Source organism: Daphnia pulex, chromosome 7, assembly GCF_021134715.1.
Source record: "Daphnia pulex isolate KAP4 chromosome 7, ASM2113471v1".
NCBI lineage: Eukaryota > Metazoa > Arthropoda > Branchiopoda > Diplostraca > Daphniidae > Daphnia > Daphnia pulex.
This window is the reverse complement of record NC_060023.1, coordinates 2,365,333-2,381,406: the sequence shown is the minus strand read 5'-3', so window position 1 is coordinate 2,381,406 and position 16,074 is coordinate 2,365,333. Positions and strand designations below refer to the sequence as shown.

The following is a 16,074-nucleotide window of genomic DNA, read 5'->3' as shown; positions in this document are numbered from 1 at the left end:
CTGAAATCTTAAGCAACTCGGTCATAATCTTAAACTACTTCAATTTCTGTGACGGTGTGGCCCGTTGAACTTTTGCGGTTCATTCGGGAGCGAAAAGAAATTGTAACGAAAGAAAATAAGAGACACGGAGAACGAACGGTTTATTATATTTATGATGCAAGGGTGGTGGTGGTGGGGTGGTGGGAGGAGGTTATATACCGGTGGGGGGGAGATGAAAGAGGAGAGAGAGAACAAGACACAGATTTCCCCATTTCTTTTTTTTTTTCCTTCAAACTATTCAACGTGTGTGTGTGGGTTGCACGGCAGCAACATCAGAAAGAGGATGGATATATTGGGTAATACAATAAAGTATCAAATTAAACGGGAAAAAGATAGAAGATAAAGATTAAGGAGTATGTATGTACACAAAACAAAATTTCTGTTTGCTTTTCAGACGACCGTCAGATTTGAATTTGATAAAAAAAAAGAAAAAATAATCACGACCTGTGTCGTCGCCCTTGTCGTGTGTGTGTGTGTGTGTCTGGATTTTCTTCTCCCAACTATTTTTTTGAGAAAAAGAAAGTTGAAAATAGTTCCGCATCCGGGACGAAGAATAAGAAGAAAATAGTTTTTTAAAAAGACAGTCAACAATTACAAAATCAAATGAAAAATATGACGTCTGCTTTATATATTCCCCCTCCCATTCAAAATTGTTTCGTTTAATTGTCGAAAAAAAAAATAATAAATTCATTAACTGAAAAAAATGGGCGAATAAAAAAACAAAAGAACAAAAGAAAAGTTAAGAAATTTTAACGACTTAAATTAAGACAAAAAAAAATTGTTATTTGTTATTTTTTTTTTAAATAACAAATGATTTTCTTTTTCCCCGTGTCATAAGGCATGGACTGTGTTTGAACCGAACGAGCAGACCGTGTACAGATTATCTTTTTTTTTGTCTCATTTTCTTATTTTTTCCTCCCATTTTTATCATTTTCAAAAAATTTTGTATCCGAGGCACTCGACAAAACTGCAGTCACAAAGATACGGATTAATACTTGTGATAACTGCCCACAAAGGTTATTATATAAGTATAGTATGCTGTTTCCCTTTTCTTCTCCAAATATATAAGACGGACGTAAAATTAGAGGAAATAGTTTTGGAAAAAAAAAAGAGAGAGATGGAAAAGGTACACACACACTTTCTTCTATATAGGGAGGGAGGACATAGACTAACTAGGTGGGGTGGGGATTCGCCTTATTTCCAGTGATGCTTACACATGTTGTTTAAATTAAAAAAAAGAGACTGTGAAGATTAGGTCGTCAATCGAACCTAAATTGGAAGAAGGAAATGATAATTTAAAAAATAAAGATGAAAATGAAAGAAATAAAACAACAAACAAAACAGCGGTTAACATATAATATTCGCTGTTGAATCCATTGTAGAAGAGACAGGGGAGGACAAAAAGAAAATTCTGTGTGTGTAAAGCGAAAAAATTGAAAATTCACTAAAGGGGAGAGAGGAAATCATAAGTAAATGAACATTAAGGGATGCTGAGAGGGGACGACGAATCTTTTGTTTGGACAGAATTATTATTTAGCTTAATATTGATTTTCCAAAAAAAAAAGAAGAAATAATAATAATAATAATAATAATAAATCGAAATGAAATCGAAATAAGGATTGATATTATTTTTTTTTGTGATTTTTTAAATGTTATTTTTTGTTTTTGTTTCCTATTTGGCGATGGACACCAAATGTTTTTTTGAAATTCCTGCCGTATCATTATTTCTTTTTCATCTAAATTTGTTTTAATCCTTTTTTGTTTTTAAATCTTTCGACGATGTTTTTGTTTTAAATTTCTTTCTCTCTTTCAGGCAAGGAATGGGTTGAAGGTGGGCGACGTCACGCCCGAACCGGACTGCATCATGGGCTGTGTCGGGCCCCAAACTCCGGTGGCTGGTGCCGGCTGAAGAACGCCGGTCATAGGTTGTAATTGCTGGAGCTGTTGTTGTTGTTGTTGTGGTGGGCTTGATGTCACTAGCTGTTGATGTTGCGGACCGCCCAAAACACCAAAGTTCTGCTGGTGACGTAATTCGTTGATGCTCGGTCGAGGGGCGGGTTGCTGTTGGAACGGATTCGGTTGGCCGGCGACTCCTAAAGCGAATGGGTTAGCGGCAGGAGCCACGGTGGGCTTGGTCGGCACCTGAATAAATTACAAACCAAAATAACATCGATAAGCTCGAAACGAATAAATTTTTAAAAAAGAAATTACAATTTACACACGGAGTAAAAACGGAAAAAAAAATAAGAAAAACGAAGTGGACGGACGAAAGACGAAAAAATAGCGGCGCATAATTACGTGATAAGACTTTACCAAGTTTTCCAGGTTTACTAAATTGGAATTAGGACCGAGGAAGCTTTCGGGGGATTTTTTGGGTTTAGCTCCGCCGTGGTCGTTGTGAGCGGCCAGGGCGCTGTCCATTCCGGTCAAGTCGAAAGGCGAACTGGCTCCGTTGGAGCGGTTGCCCAACGGCGAGGCCGCCTGGGTTCGATTGGTCAACAGGTCGAAATCGTCCACTTCTCGGGATCCAGCGGCACCTGCTCCGGCCGGTGACCATGGGTCGTTGGCCGAAGCGGCCGTGCGGACGGGTGGTTGAGGGCTCCAGGGATCTTCTGTTGTTTCATTCATTCAACCAATTGGCGAGACAGCAATAAAAATAAATAAATAAAAAGAGGAGAAAGAGAAAAACGTTATGAGACTATCAACGTCAAATTTCGCTACAATTTACGAGATTACCTCCTGCTGGTTTCGATGGCGTTGGTGCCCATGGATCGTTCACCATCTGGCCCAAATTAGCGCTACTGGCTACCGCCGCTGCTGCCGGTGCTGGCCTGACGGCTTGACCAACTGGACTGCCCCATGCATCAACCTGCTTTTCATTTTGAGTCATTTCATTAATGGGAGAGAGAGAGAGAGAAATAGAAAAAGAATTACAAACATTTTTCCACCAGATAAATTTAGTTCAAATTTCTCCAAAGAAACTCAAAAGATAAATCGGGTGAGTTGTTTCAACCGGAAAAGGACGGCCAATTCGAAACAGAAAAAGAAAAATATAAAACTCATTTTTCTTCTTCTTCTTCTTCTGTTGGCTCTTACTCGACATGAGACATGCAAATAACACAAACAAGAAAGATAGGTGGAGGAATGAAAGAAAGAAATGCTGGAATGGGACCTGGGACGGAGAAGCAGCTGCCACGGGCATGCCCCAGGCATCCGTCGTTCCTGTCGTCCCGACAGTTGCCGCCCCTCCTGTTGGCGCTGTCAGGAAATCCGATTTCACCTACACATATACATATATAGCGTCCGGACAGAGTGTGTGAGTAGTGCACAAGACAGATATTTCCCCTCTCTTACTATTTTCTCTCTAAACATACACAAAAAAAAATTCTAAACGAAAACGAAAAAAAGCCAAAACAAACAAAGAAAGAGACGGATAGGCCGGCCGCTCCTGGAAATGATGGAAACAAATTTAAAAGGTTTCCTCTCAAAAGAAAGAAAGAAACGTTTTAAAATAAACACACACAACTATCCGCTCTATTTTTTGTGTTTCTCTTTATAGCTATGTGTGCAGCAGCCATATGGACAGGCACGCACATTTCTCGTTAAGTTTCCGTTTTGGACTGGGCGGCCAGCGATCACATTTCCAATTGGCCGGACCTAAACTACCCCTTTTTTGTGTATATTCATCAACGCCCACCTTACAACTATTTCGACACTACCACACAGACACACACATAACAGCCGAGCAACAAACACCAATTGATTCTAATGATTGTAATCATCACTGTCGCTTTTCTGTGTTATACCCGTACCATTGAATTAGCATGCCAGTAGTCTTGAAGATCCAAACTCTTTCAGTGTGTGCAAAGGTTGTTGTTTTATAAGACATTGGACAAACATGCAAATGTCGTGCCAGGAAAGAAAGAGAAAAAATAAAAAACAAGAATTAAATTAAAGACCACACCGAGAAGAAGGCGAAACGGACACCCAAAAGGATTATAGAAGCGAAAAAGGCCCTTTCATGGCAATGTTTAAGCTACCGACCATCCCCTGTCGATCGGTCACCAAATGGGAAAAAAACACCTGATAAGGATTGGAATTTTCAAAGGTGGTTTTATAGCCAAAAGGATCGTGATGGCGGCTATAGGGGGAAGGAGAAAACAAGGATTTCTCCAATCAAAGAATTGAGCAGCGAAAAAGGGCAGAAAGCGAAAGAGACGGCCTTGCCGAAAATAATGGCGTCGTGTGAGTTGAATAGCTGCCGATGGATAGATGGATATTTCAACGAGTGTTTTGACAAACCTTGGGTCTTGGAGGCATGACGGGAACTGGTGGTTCGGATGGATGGGCCGGAGTACCCCAGGGATCGACCCATCCGGCCGCAGCGTCGTTGACGCTCACGTCCAACAAATCAAGCAGGTGACTTTGCTGTGGCTGCTGTGGTTGCTGCGATGGCCGGCCCCTGGTCGAGCGTAACGAAATGAGAGAAAGAAAAAAGCCAATTAGTGAAATACGGTTTCTGGCCGGTTAAGGGCAACGGCTTATCGCGTCGATAAATCGCCGGAATCGTGAGAAAACTCCAGCCAATATGAAAAAAGGGAAATAAAAGAAATGCTATACCCAACGATAGCGCCACCCTCTTGGCTCTGCGAGATGGCCAAGGCCAGACGGACATCGTCAGAGCGTCTCTTCTCATCTTCCTTTTCAGCTTCTTCACGTGACATGGCCAGAGCCAGCTGCAACTGCAGTTCTTCTTCACCGGCCGTCTGTGGGCGGGCCAGGTCCAAATCCGTTGGCGGCACGGCCGCTCGGGCTCGAGTGGCTAAACCGGTTGGATCCGATCCGAAGCTCTCGGAAGGTGATCCCATAAACTAAAATACAACAAAAAAGCCGACCAGGAAAAGGAGAAAAAAAGAAATTAATTAGGTTATAGAACCATTGAGAAATGGAAGCCAAACAACAAACGGGAGAGGACACGTCGACAACACAAAAGGTGTACACTGGCATTACACACACACATACAGACATAGGGAAAAGGGACACACAGAATCCGGCCGTGCTTGTGAAGGGGTTAGGAGATCTCATGCTGCCGAGAAATATCACAACACCGACCGAATAAGGCGAGCCATGACCCACTTACATCCCATCGCGTAGGACTTGAGGGCGACATCAGCTCCTGATGAAAGAGACGATGCCAACACACACACAGAATACATCCCCCCAAAGTTATTTTTTTTCAAAATCGCGCCAGCGAGCACGCACGCAAACGAATAAAATTATTATTCACGCCGCGCAAAAACGGATAAAATAAAAGAAACGGGAGAGGTAACGAGAAGCATTTAAAAATGAGGAACTATTCTTGTTTGTTGTTTTGTAATGATTAGTTTTTTTAAGAGCTAGAAAGTATCAGACGATATCTCTTACATTTGAATCGGACCCAGTGCCGAATCCGGTCGTCTGCTGAGCGAAACGCTCGCGAGCTTTCAGGGCCTTGATTCGCTCGTTCTTTAACCGTTCGTCGTCTTTTAGTAAGGCTTCAAGTGCCTTGGATTTTTCTCGGACATGAACGCCTTGGTCTTTACCTTCTTCATAGTATTGAAAATCCTGGTGGGAAATTTAAACAAAATAATGAATTTAATTGAGCTACTACTTGATGAATGAATTAAAACACAAAATCAAACGGTTTTACTCTAAGTGTGTGGATGGCGAAGATGTTCTCCTTGCACTGTTGCGCCACTTTTTCGTTGCCCGTTTTGACTAAGTAATCTAAAAGCACCAGGGCTTTGTAGACGTGACGGTAATTCTTGCCGTGATCGTTCAATCTTTTCCAGATCATCTGCATGATCTCAGAGAAGGCCACGACATTGTAGGTCAGGTCCGAGATTTCGGACATTAGTGAACTTGGCGGTCCCCATGGATCGTTGCTGGTTGCTTCTCGCACCTTGACCTAAAACAAAGTCGACCGTCTCGGCGTCACATTACGCGATATCAAACAATCAAAACAAGGTGTTGTCGCCTTACCTGTGCATCAGTGTAATTGTGAGCAATATTCTTTATGTTTCTTCGAATCCCTGACACATTCATTGGTGTAGTTGTTCTGGCTGTTCACTTCCTAGAATGGACAAATAAATAAGTTAGGTAAAGTCTCAGAGCACTTGATGGTTTTCCGACGACAAACAGGATTACAATCCCTCCTGTTGGGTCAAGGTTAGGTAATTCTCTCAGAACTAGAAATGGAAATTTACATAAGATGTAAAAGTTTACCACTTTTTATGCAAAAAAGACTTGGAAATACTACTTTTTGGCAAACTAACAACAGAAGATGCTCCGAAGCAATAAACATATACACCCAAAAAGTCAATGAACCTGTCAAGCTTCAACACTTTCTCAACCAACGTAATATCCCAGAGCCAATCAAATGGAAATACCTTCCTTACACTCTTTATCTGAGAAACAGGTGACTCAAAAAAATATTCTTATCAGAACTGTCGGATATGCGGCGTATGGGCCAATAACTACTAGAAAAATTGTCTGAAACGTCTTCATATAGTCGAGACGTCATCGCTAAACCGATTCCATCACATCCGTTAGATTCTTTGAATGGGTCACTGTTCATCATGAAAACCGACACACAGTAAACTTACCAAATTAAAAAAAAATTATCGGCTGGGCGACGCAAACTAAAAAATATGATTTTTCAATAAGTAAATAGAAAACTGACACAAGACTCTACACCCCTTCAGGCAACTCAGAATGACAAAAAAACTTTTCGCGTGCTGTTGCCAGATCGTCAAAATGCCACTACGCTGTTATAAAACAAACTCAATAAAACCAGATAAAACTTCATTTCTTGACTTTTAGATTTTCTCATTATTTTACCTTTTGAAATTAAAAAAATTTCTATTTTATTATCGACTACTTACTTTGGAACGGTTCGGTGAAAACTGAAAAGTCCTCGCAGATCGCAGCAGAGCAGACGCTTGTTATTTTTAGTAGGAAGTGTCAAAGTCGAATTGGTGCAAAGACGTTGATGACTGTATACGAAAAACGGAAATCTCTGTCTTGTTATCGATATTCTCTCTTGTATGTATGCATCATCATTAGTCAACTCTGTTGGATGACTTTGGTTTCTTAGTTGCCTAATAATGATCGTCACGGTTTTTCACAGAAGCCGTAGATCGAAAGGAGAATGCGTCGCTGACACACTTGTTAATCCTTATACTCAACACAACCTTAAAACATTATGCCTGGACTGGTTGCCTTTGGTCGAAGATGGGAAGTTGCATCGGACGATTTAGTTTTTCCATGTCTTGTGGAGAGCTTCATGCGAATGATTTGGTAAATACAGCATTTTTTTGGAAATCGCAGTCAGCTTCTCTAATTTGTCTATTGACCCTTGATTATTAGGTTTATTGTCACTGTTGTTATATGGATGTACCATGCCCCTTACCTGAACTGTGAGGATGGGCAAATGCTACAGATGTACCTTGGTGGTGTGCTTTTTATTTTGGTCATCATCTTGATGGCCAACGCCTTCCTCATCAAACACAGCATGAGAGGAGCCATAATGGATGTAAGGGCCAGGAAAAATGTCCCTACTATTCTATACATCAGGTAAATTATTTTGTTTCCTCCTATACATTTCCAATTCATTCACAACAATTACACATTTGTTATGTTTAGAATAATTTTAGGTGTTCCAGAAATGGCTTGGACAGTTGTTGGATCAGTAGGAGTGTTTAGCACCAAAGACAGTTGCATCACATCAGAAATGACTCTTCGCGTAGTGCAAGGATTAGTCATCTTTAACTGGATCTTGGTTGTCCTCTTCTTTATTGGGGTGATGATGGTCTTTGATCCTTTGGGGCATCATCACACCGCCATCATCAGCAGCGAAACCGTCGACATTGTCGATGCCCGTTCGCCATTCGAAGTTGGTTTCGAGCAGAGAACGAGAATATGGGAATGGCGCTGCAAATTTCTCTGTTGCTCATGCTGTTCAAGTAAATCATATTCAAACCCCGAACGGGATAGAACCAAGTCCAAAATTTTTCAAAAACTATTTTTTCAAACAGGTGCGTGCTGTTCACGATCAGGTGACAACGCAAGTGTCAACGACGCTTTCGGTGACGTGGCCGAAGTGCTGACTACTCTTTTCCACGACCTGGATCTGGTCCCATCTGACATCGCAGCTGGCCTTCTGCTGCTCCACTTGCGAACGAAGCGCGGGCGGGAGGAGCTGCGACTTCGTCGGATGAGTCAAGTCCGGCGCCCCATCACCGAAGCGCCACGTTCGTCGGCCAATAACGTTCTGACTTCCAGTCCGACGGCCGACGCGGCGTCCCGAGCCGAATTCAGTCCTTCGGCCTTATCCGTCCCGCCTTCGGCGGCCTGCAGTCCCAATGTCGTCACTGGAACCCTCCATCATCTGGGAAGCATCATGTAATTGGTCTTGCCTCCAATCCTTTTGTTGGATTAGTTCCAATTTGATATTCACACCTATTTTTTTTCAAGGGAGGAGTCTCCGTTAGCCGTCCACCGCTCCCACGAAGCTTACGACTGGATGAATCCGTTCACGGCTCACATTTACATGAAATATGCGCTGGGATCCTACGGCTGGATGTGGTATCTGGCAGGAGGTTGCTGGGAGGGTCTCTGCACTCTCAAAAAGGAGCTCGTTTGTTTCTCTTGCCTTCGGTATGATTTCATTTGAAGAAATGGCTTTTTGAAAGAAATCCCACGATCCTGAATCTTAATTTCCCCCAGACGACGTTCTGCAAGGCAAATGGATGATAATTGTTGCCACTGTAATTTGGCGGCTCTCAAAACGGTGACCCAACTTCAAGAAAAGGACATTATTTGTGTTTCGTTTCACAATAGTATTTACGAAGTAAGTTGCCAATCGTAATCCCCTTTTCGCCACTAGATAGAATTTCATTTAATTCTTTCATTCTAGGTTCCTTACTTTGTCGCATTAGACCACCAAACGTCGTCGATTGTGGTGGCTATCCGAGGAACGCTGTCGGGCCACGACGCCCTAACGGATCTGGCCGCCATGACTGATCCGATTTCAGTCGAAGGACTACCTGTTGGTTGGACCGCCCATCGTGGCATGTTGCAGTCGGCCAACTTTGTCCTGCGTCAACTCGAGAGCAAAGAAATCCTGAAACAGACTTTTGCCCAGTATCCAAACTACCACCTCGTTATCACGGGTCACTCTTTGGGTGCTGGAGCAGCGGTGTTGCTCTCGATTTTGCTCAAACCTTCTTACCCGAAAGTGCGCTGTTTCTCCTTTTCCCCGCCTGGCGGACTCCTTTCCTTGGCTGCTGCCCGTTTCACAGAGACTTTCTGTATGTCCGTCATCATCGGCGACGACCTAGTACCTCGACTCAGTCTGGCCACGTTAGATTCACTTAAACGACAGATGATTGCCGAGCTAGAAGGTTGTCGCCATCCAAAGGTATTTTAATTCTTTTATTGGGTTTGAAAATTCGTTAAAACATTTTCTGATTCCATCCAGTACCGCATTTTCCTTCGTGGCTGTTGGGAGGTCGTCTTTGGAAGGGCCAACAATTACCAGCAACCTGAAACTACTCATCCGCTCCTTAGCGAGACGCCGAACAATAATTTGTCCTATGTAAGTTTTATTTGTCTGAAAAAAATTTGCATGTTTGTCCTCGTCCGCTTTTTGGCTTTCAACTTGTTATGATCTTTACCTCTCCCAAGCAGGACTCGTTTAGCGAACAACAACAACCACCACCTCGTTTTCAATCCCCAACTAATCGCTCATGTTCAGTCGATGTCACCCAACAATTGTACCTGCCAGGCCGGATTTTGCAAGTGGAAGAACGGGAACCTGTTGATTCCGGGTAAGTTTTGTGCAAGAAAGTAGACGACATGTTTTAAGATAATTTCCTACATATTAAATCCAGAACCTACATGCATCCGACCATGTACGAGGCGCGCTGGATGCAGCGTGAGGACTACAACCAGATTTTGGTTACTCCGCGGATGTTGAAGGACCACACGCCGGATTCAGTTTGCCGAATTCTTCGAGGCTTGTCCAACCAGTACGAATCTTCCTTGAGTGCCGTCGAAACACACGAGGCTTGAACGGCCCACGTGTACAACTGCACCTACGTCATCCGGGTTAACCTTCTGTCCACCTTGAATTAAGCTACCGTAATTTAGTCACCTTTTCCTTTGAAAATTGTGTTGAACCATTCCAATTATTGTTGTTATCTCATTACTAATTTGTCAATGTCCAAAATAGTCTTAATTGCCTTCACTAGTTCATTTTTTGTTTGTAAAGATATGATATGCTACCAGATGTACGTTATCTGGTACATGGGTTATCATAGATCTGAATCCACTATATATAACATGAAATATGCCTTTTTTTCCTTCCAGCTTTTAAAAATCGGGCTTACGTAGCAAAAACTTTAACCTGTCTATTTTTGTTTGAAAAACAGGGTTCAAGACTGTGCTAGACTTTGTTATAATTGCCAAATGATCCTGTCAATATAAAATGAATCTATTCGCTGGGACGAGTCGAGAGCCTTTGTTGGCCAAGAATAACTTGATATTTGGCGTCGCAAAATGATGAAGTGAGTGGGCGGACTCGTGACTGCCAAGTGCCAATAGTTTTTCTTTAAATATAGAACTTGGAGAAGCAAAATAACCGAGATGGGTACACAGACGCAAGACGGATATCATAAGTGAAACGGGATTTCTAGCAGAATGCAACTCTGGCTGGGAGGCGTTCTTGTTATTGTTGAATTTTCCTTCGTGATGAATAACGTCTGCTCATCGTGCCAAAAAGGACGTGAAAAAAAGTGACGTGACGCGCAGTATAATGGATTAATGCATCAGTGGCGAAGGGCTGTGTCAGGTCAGATATTCTGCGGCTCATTTATTCTTCTTCGATTTACGTGATAATTTTCAATATTCTCGCCATTTAATTCAGTGAAAAAGTTTGTGGATTCAAATATATCATGAGCCTCAGCCGCCAAACATCAACTGGATCAACTGGTTCCTCCCGAAAAGCTTCAATCGGGAGTATCAACCGTAAAGCTTCAACTGAATCTACAGGATCTGGCAGAAGATATTCAACTTCTGGATCTTATAATAATGGAATTGCCGTACTCACAGAAAACATTTCAGTTCTACCAAAGTTGATTGTCTTTGACTTAGGTATTGTAATTATAAAATTTGATGCTTGGTTTTATCTTGTCTTGACACAATTACCATTGTTTATTTTAAGACTACACGTTATGGCCACTTTGGATTGAGATGTACAGTCCACCTTTTCACATGGAGAGGTTGGCACCAATACAAAAGATTAGCCTTTCTGGCGATAAAAGTAACTTAATTATTGTATTAATTTTCTTTTAACAGCCACCGAAATGAACCTCAAGTAAGAGACAAGGGTGGACGAATTGTCAACCCGTACCCAGATGTGAAGGACATCATAGTGGAGCTCAAAGAGTCAGGCATAGAGCTGGGCATTGCTTCTCGAACACCAGAAATCAAGGGAGCACGAAGACTGGTAGAGACTCTGGGCTGGGACAAGTACATCCCTTTCAAAGAGATTTACCCGGGATGCAAGACAACCCATTTTGAAAACCTCTGCAAGCACACTCATATTCCACTGAGTGAAATGTTGTTTTTCGATGACGAAGAGCGTAACATCAAGGACCTCACCGCTGCTGGAGTGGTCTCTTGTCTGGTCGATGACCGTGGAGTCACCAGGAAAGCAGTCAGAGACGGTCTATTGAAGTTTGAAAAAGAGCGAAGCCACGATAAAGAAGTCCAAAGCAAGTAAATGCAGCGATAGCATTGATAATACTATTATACATATAATATGAGCAGTGCAACAAATTTTTCAGTTCATTTTGTATAATTCTGCTATTTACCTCGTTTGCTTTAAAAGCATCTCTCTAAAATTATCCTAGCGCTGATCTGATCGCTACTTATTATTATATAACCCAGTTAAAATTGTCATCACAGCATTTAAATAGTTGTAATAATGTTTCGATCTTACCAAAAGTGCAATACAGATTATTTGGAAAATGGCCCAAAACCGAGTGCCGTTTCAACCTTATAGACATGACCATTTTTATTCCTCACAAGTTTCGCCGCCAGCGAAATATTCGTGAAATTGGCTCGGGAATCAAAAGGAGCTTACCTCCGTGTTTCTATTCTATGCCTGACATTTTTTTTTTCAGATTTTATTATTCCGAATGCGAAGAGGAACGCCCGACAAAGAATTGCGCAATGCAGGCATCAGCGAGTGGTTTTTCCAGATTCCTGCAGATGCTTCCAAAGTTGAAGGCCGTTCAATAAAATAGCAGTCGCCAGGAGGAATCCTATCCATCCTACACGCATGTCCCATATTCTGCCCCTATTTCTCTGTTTTGTATTTTATCGTGAAACAGGATAAATCATCTTCGATCGCCCATGCTATACAATGATGAAACGATTCCGGTTTCACGAACATTGTTTTCCAATGCGTCAATCTTCATCTCAGTCTGATGGCGGTGCAATTACTGATACCTTTGCATAGAAAATAACTGACGAATACCTCATTCGTTCTTGTTAGTCAATCTAATTTCTCCGCCACACATCATCCAGGCGGATAGATTGTGTTCCTAATAGGACAGAGTAGTATACGTCAGCAACGTTCAAAGTCGCAGGAAACATTCGGGACCGGCTGGCGCGCATCAGATGCTCGGGGGGCCGAAACCGTTTTCCGCTTTGTCGACAGCACGCTCGCGCAAAAATAAACGAATGATGCATTGCACGCCGCACGGCGGCGCTTTTGTTTAAAAATGGAACCAGACAGACGACAAAACAAGAAAAAAGATATAAACCCGTCAGGTTTGTTCCCTGTTGAACTGGTTCTACTCCGTTTCTGCCAAAACGGAAATCCTATTTGAAATGGCCGCCTTACAAAACAACAAATGCCGACAGACGATTTCAATCTATATTCTTGTGTAATGGCAATGACGATGATGTTTCACCACCCATCTGAATAAAAAGCAATCAGCGTTTGTAATAACATGTCGTCTGGACAACTTGTAATTACTTCAAAAATTTAAAAACACTTCGCGCAACAATAACTATTGTCTTGTAATGATTCCGCACGTGAATTTCATTTTCAAGGCGAGGAAAGATTAAAATAAATTTATTTTACAGACGAATGAATGTGACCTATCATCGAGCCGCTATTTAATTCTCATTGTTGTGTTACCCATTTGATGTTTGGTCATCGCGGGAGGTCAAACCGACAAGACTGTTGGAAGGTTGCGACTCGGGAAGAACTTTGTGCTTTTATTTTGTGGTTTCTTTTGGAAATATAGGAATTATAGCATAAGTAATACTCACATCGTCATTCAATTTTTTTTTTACTCTTGCCGAACCTCAAATTATGGTGGGTTTTTGTTTAACTTATAATGGATTTTAAGTTTCATTTATTCGCTATTTTTTAATTGCGTTAAATAATTTCGATTTTATTAAATTCAGACTTAAGAAAATAGTTTAAACGGAGATAAAATTTAAAAAAAGACTAGCTGCTTAAATTAAATTGTAATATGCGCCGATGGCGTCGCGGTTAAGACGTCGGCGTTGTTGTACATCGATGCCAGAGTTCGACTCTCCTCTGGAGCATAGCTGTTTCCATTGTCAATTAATCGTTTAAAAGCATCTTATAGAGAGAGATTGCATGACTAATAGACCGTTGAAGTCTTGCACATAAATAGGTATTTCTGACTCGGCGCACGCGATAACAATTGTTGAGTGACAATCACTGATGAAATCAGGTTTGCACAGTGGGTGGGCCTATTACTAATTATGTGTCAGAAACAAAAAATACCTAGTGGAAACAAATACCACTGTTCTTCCTCATAATCTCTCTTCAAAGATTTTTTTTTTTTAAATCCTGTAACAATTCATTCACCCAACTGTATAGTAATCAATATGTCATTACTCATGTTGATGTGTTGATGGAAACACTTGGTTACACATTTTATTTGTAAAAAGTCTTTCGATTGACCGTTTGCAGCAAAATAATAAATTAAAAAAAAAAAAACAGAGATATGTATAATTTTCCCAAGAGTAATGCTCAAATTTCAATTTTTAAAAAATTGAAAAATGAGAGACACTCGGCGCAACAATAACTATTGTCTAATGATGATTCCGCACGTGAAGTTCATCTTCAAGGTGAGAAAAGAAATTTATTTTGCAGAATCTCGCTCGAATCTCTCTCATCCAGCCGCTATTCAATTTTTCATTGTTGTGTTATCCATTTGATGTTTGGTCATCGCGGGAGGTCAAACCGACAAAAAGTGTTGAAAGACAATTTTGGATATTTCGTTTATTTCGTGATGATTCACGAAGTTTCAATTGAAAGAGGGATGCTGGGGTAGTTAGATGGCCAAGATAGTCGAGCAAGGGCATTTTTGTTGACCTTTGAAAGAATTAAAATAATTCAAATAAAAGAGCGCGTGAAAACCGCGCTAACGATTTTCCGTCCGGACGCCGACAGCACGGACATTCCGCAAATGTTTCGTAAAAACTTCCTCAAAGGAATGAGCATCGATCTTTTTCTATGTGCACAGTACAGTACATTAACGGCTTCCGGTTGAAGTTGATCCGTTTTTGGTGTGTAGACTTGGCGGGACCCGCATAACTCGACTACCGGTGAACTTGAAAAGGATACACGGCGTAGTTGATACTTATCATTCTCGTGGGTCAACGGAGGTCGTTATCGTCTTAGTCCGCTCATTATCAGCCGATCGGAATACTCGGTCGTGTCAGGATTTTTTAGGGAGCGGCGCTGGCACCTCCCTAAGAATTCACGGTGCGTGTTTTTCTTTGAGAACAGTTGCCTTTCATCCCGTCTGCAACGGTGCGGTGCTGGGCCCACAAGAAACCGAATTATTCCGACTCTCTTTGAAAATTTCAAAAACTCTCGCACTGATAATTTTTTATTTTTATCTTTTTCTTTTGTTTTTTTCTTTGCGGATATTCCCGGAGCGACTGTGGCGTGTGTGGATTGGCAGACTCCCAAAACGATCCGTCAATCGACTGCAAGGCCTGGCAGACGGAGACAAAGTGAGATTTAGTTAAATAGAAAGAATTTCTATTGTAATATCTTCAAAATAGTTTGGGATATTGAATTAAATTGAATTTCGTCATATAATCAATTCTGTACAATTATTGCGATAGATTTCCTTGACCGGCAGACGTGGGAGTTGAGTCACCAGATACGATGGGCGCTCGTATCCCGAAATGGATCAGTTTCCGGCCCACCCGTCGGCCATTGCGCCAGAGGTCAGTATCGAACGAAATGTCGAGAAAACGTATACATGTTATGCAATTGTCACGATACAAAATCCCGAATCCGGGAAGACAGTATCCCCCCTTTGGATCCCGACTTGAATGTTAAAAGGGGGGGAGGGAATCTTCTTTTCACAGTAGCGGATGACGCAATCCAACCGCCCAATTTCGGAATAGATGTGTTGAACGTCTATCTCTTTTGTATCCCCATCTGATTATCATGTGCACTATAGTACGGATGCACCAGGTCAATGTCAAGGTCATTTGTCTTTCACGATTGTCCGCCATTCAAGAGATCACGTTTCGTTTTTTTTTTGTGTTTGTTCTGTAATTTACGCACATGCCGGTCTCGTAAAAATACAAACGGCCAATGAACCCGAGAATTTTGAAATATTTTAAAAATTAATTTTTTACCGCTACAGAAATCTGCGCTAGAAAAAATTAGGAATAATAGAAGCTGACACTTGGCCTTGAATACTCAAATCAAAATGCTTTGCATATGACGGATCGCCGTATATAGTGTAATAGTGTATCATAGACATAAGTCGTAAAAATGATAAATCCTAACGGGATTCTCACGCCTGTTTTTTTATTTATAAGCCTTATATCACGCCTATATGATGTTGTTGTCCGGCTGGCGATCCATCTCTCGTTCGACAGCTTCCAGATAAAATTTGGGCATGTCAAAATTATAAG

At 41.6% G+C, this 16,074-nt stretch overlaps 3 protein-coding genes across 33 annotated transcripts; 2 read left to right on the top strand and 1 right to left on the bottom strand.

The window, feature by feature from the left end:
• Positions 1–1,381: 1,381 nt before the first annotated feature.
• On the bottom strand, positions 1,382–6,823 carry LOC124197360 (epsin-2-like). Of its 24 annotated transcripts, none has more exons than XM_046592750.1 (12): positions 6,684–6,823; positions 6,061–6,151; positions 5,729–5,986; positions 5,464–5,643; positions 5,180–5,215; positions 4,660–4,910; positions 4,342–4,501; positions 3,852–3,890; positions 3,212–3,319; positions 2,776–2,911; positions 2,338–2,651; positions 1,382–2,181 (listed from the first exon to the last, which is right to left on the bottom strand). In XM_046592750.1, exons 2-12 carry the CDS (start codon positions 6,121–6,123, stop codon positions 1,849–1,851), a joined length of 1,878 nt encoding a protein of 625 aa, XP_046448706.1. In that variant the 5' UTR covers positions 6,124–6,151; positions 6,684–6,823; the 3' UTR covers positions 1,382–1,848. The 24 variants fall into 24 exon arrangements, with proteins under 24 accessions (XP_046448706.1, XP_046448709.1, XP_046448708.1 ...); XM_046592753.1 differs by having other exon boundaries at positions 2,353–2,651; XM_046592752.1 differs by having other exon boundaries at positions 2,776–2,908.
• A 32-nt stretch (positions 6,824–6,855) lies between these two features.
• LOC124197359 (diacylglycerol lipase-beta-like) lies at positions 6,856–10,581 on the top strand. Of its 6 annotated transcripts, none has more exons than XM_046592749.1 (11): positions 6,856–7,122; positions 7,211–7,377; positions 7,447–7,653; positions 7,723–8,042; positions 8,115–8,481; positions 8,554–8,736; positions 8,806–8,929; positions 8,996–9,499; positions 9,560–9,676; positions 9,769–9,908; positions 9,972–10,581. In XM_046592749.1, the coding sequence occupies exons 2-11, from the start codon at positions 7,283–7,285 to the stop codon at positions 10,150–10,152; spliced, it is 2,238 nt and encodes a 745-aa protein (XP_046448705.1). In that variant the 5' UTR covers positions 6,856–7,122; positions 7,211–7,282; the 3' UTR covers positions 10,153–10,581. The 6 variants fall into 6 exon arrangements, with proteins under 6 accessions (XP_046448705.1, XP_046448701.1, XP_046448704.1 ...); XM_046592745.1 differs by having other exon boundaries at positions 9,766–9,908; XM_046592748.1 differs by having other exon boundaries at positions 6,856–7,126; positions 7,208–7,377.
• A 148-nt stretch (positions 10,582–10,729) lies between these two features.
• On the top strand, positions 10,730–12,142 carry LOC124197364 (magnesium-dependent phosphatase 1-like). 3 transcript variants are annotated; one of them, XM_046592781.1, is made up of 4 exons: positions 10,730–10,930; positions 11,006–11,232; positions 11,303–11,360; positions 11,437–12,142. In XM_046592781.1, exons 2-4 carry the CDS (start codon positions 11,034–11,036, stop codon positions 11,861–11,863), a joined length of 684 nt encoding a protein of 227 aa, XP_046448737.1. In that variant the 5' UTR covers positions 10,730–10,930; positions 11,006–11,033; the 3' UTR covers positions 11,864–12,142. The 3 variants fall into 3 exon arrangements, with proteins under 3 accessions (XP_046448737.1, XP_046448738.1, XP_046448736.1); XM_046592782.1 differs by having other exon boundaries at positions 11,001–11,232; XM_046592780.1 differs by having other exon boundaries at positions 10,730–11,232.
• The last annotated feature ends 3,932 nt before the right edge of the window (positions 12,143–16,074 follow it).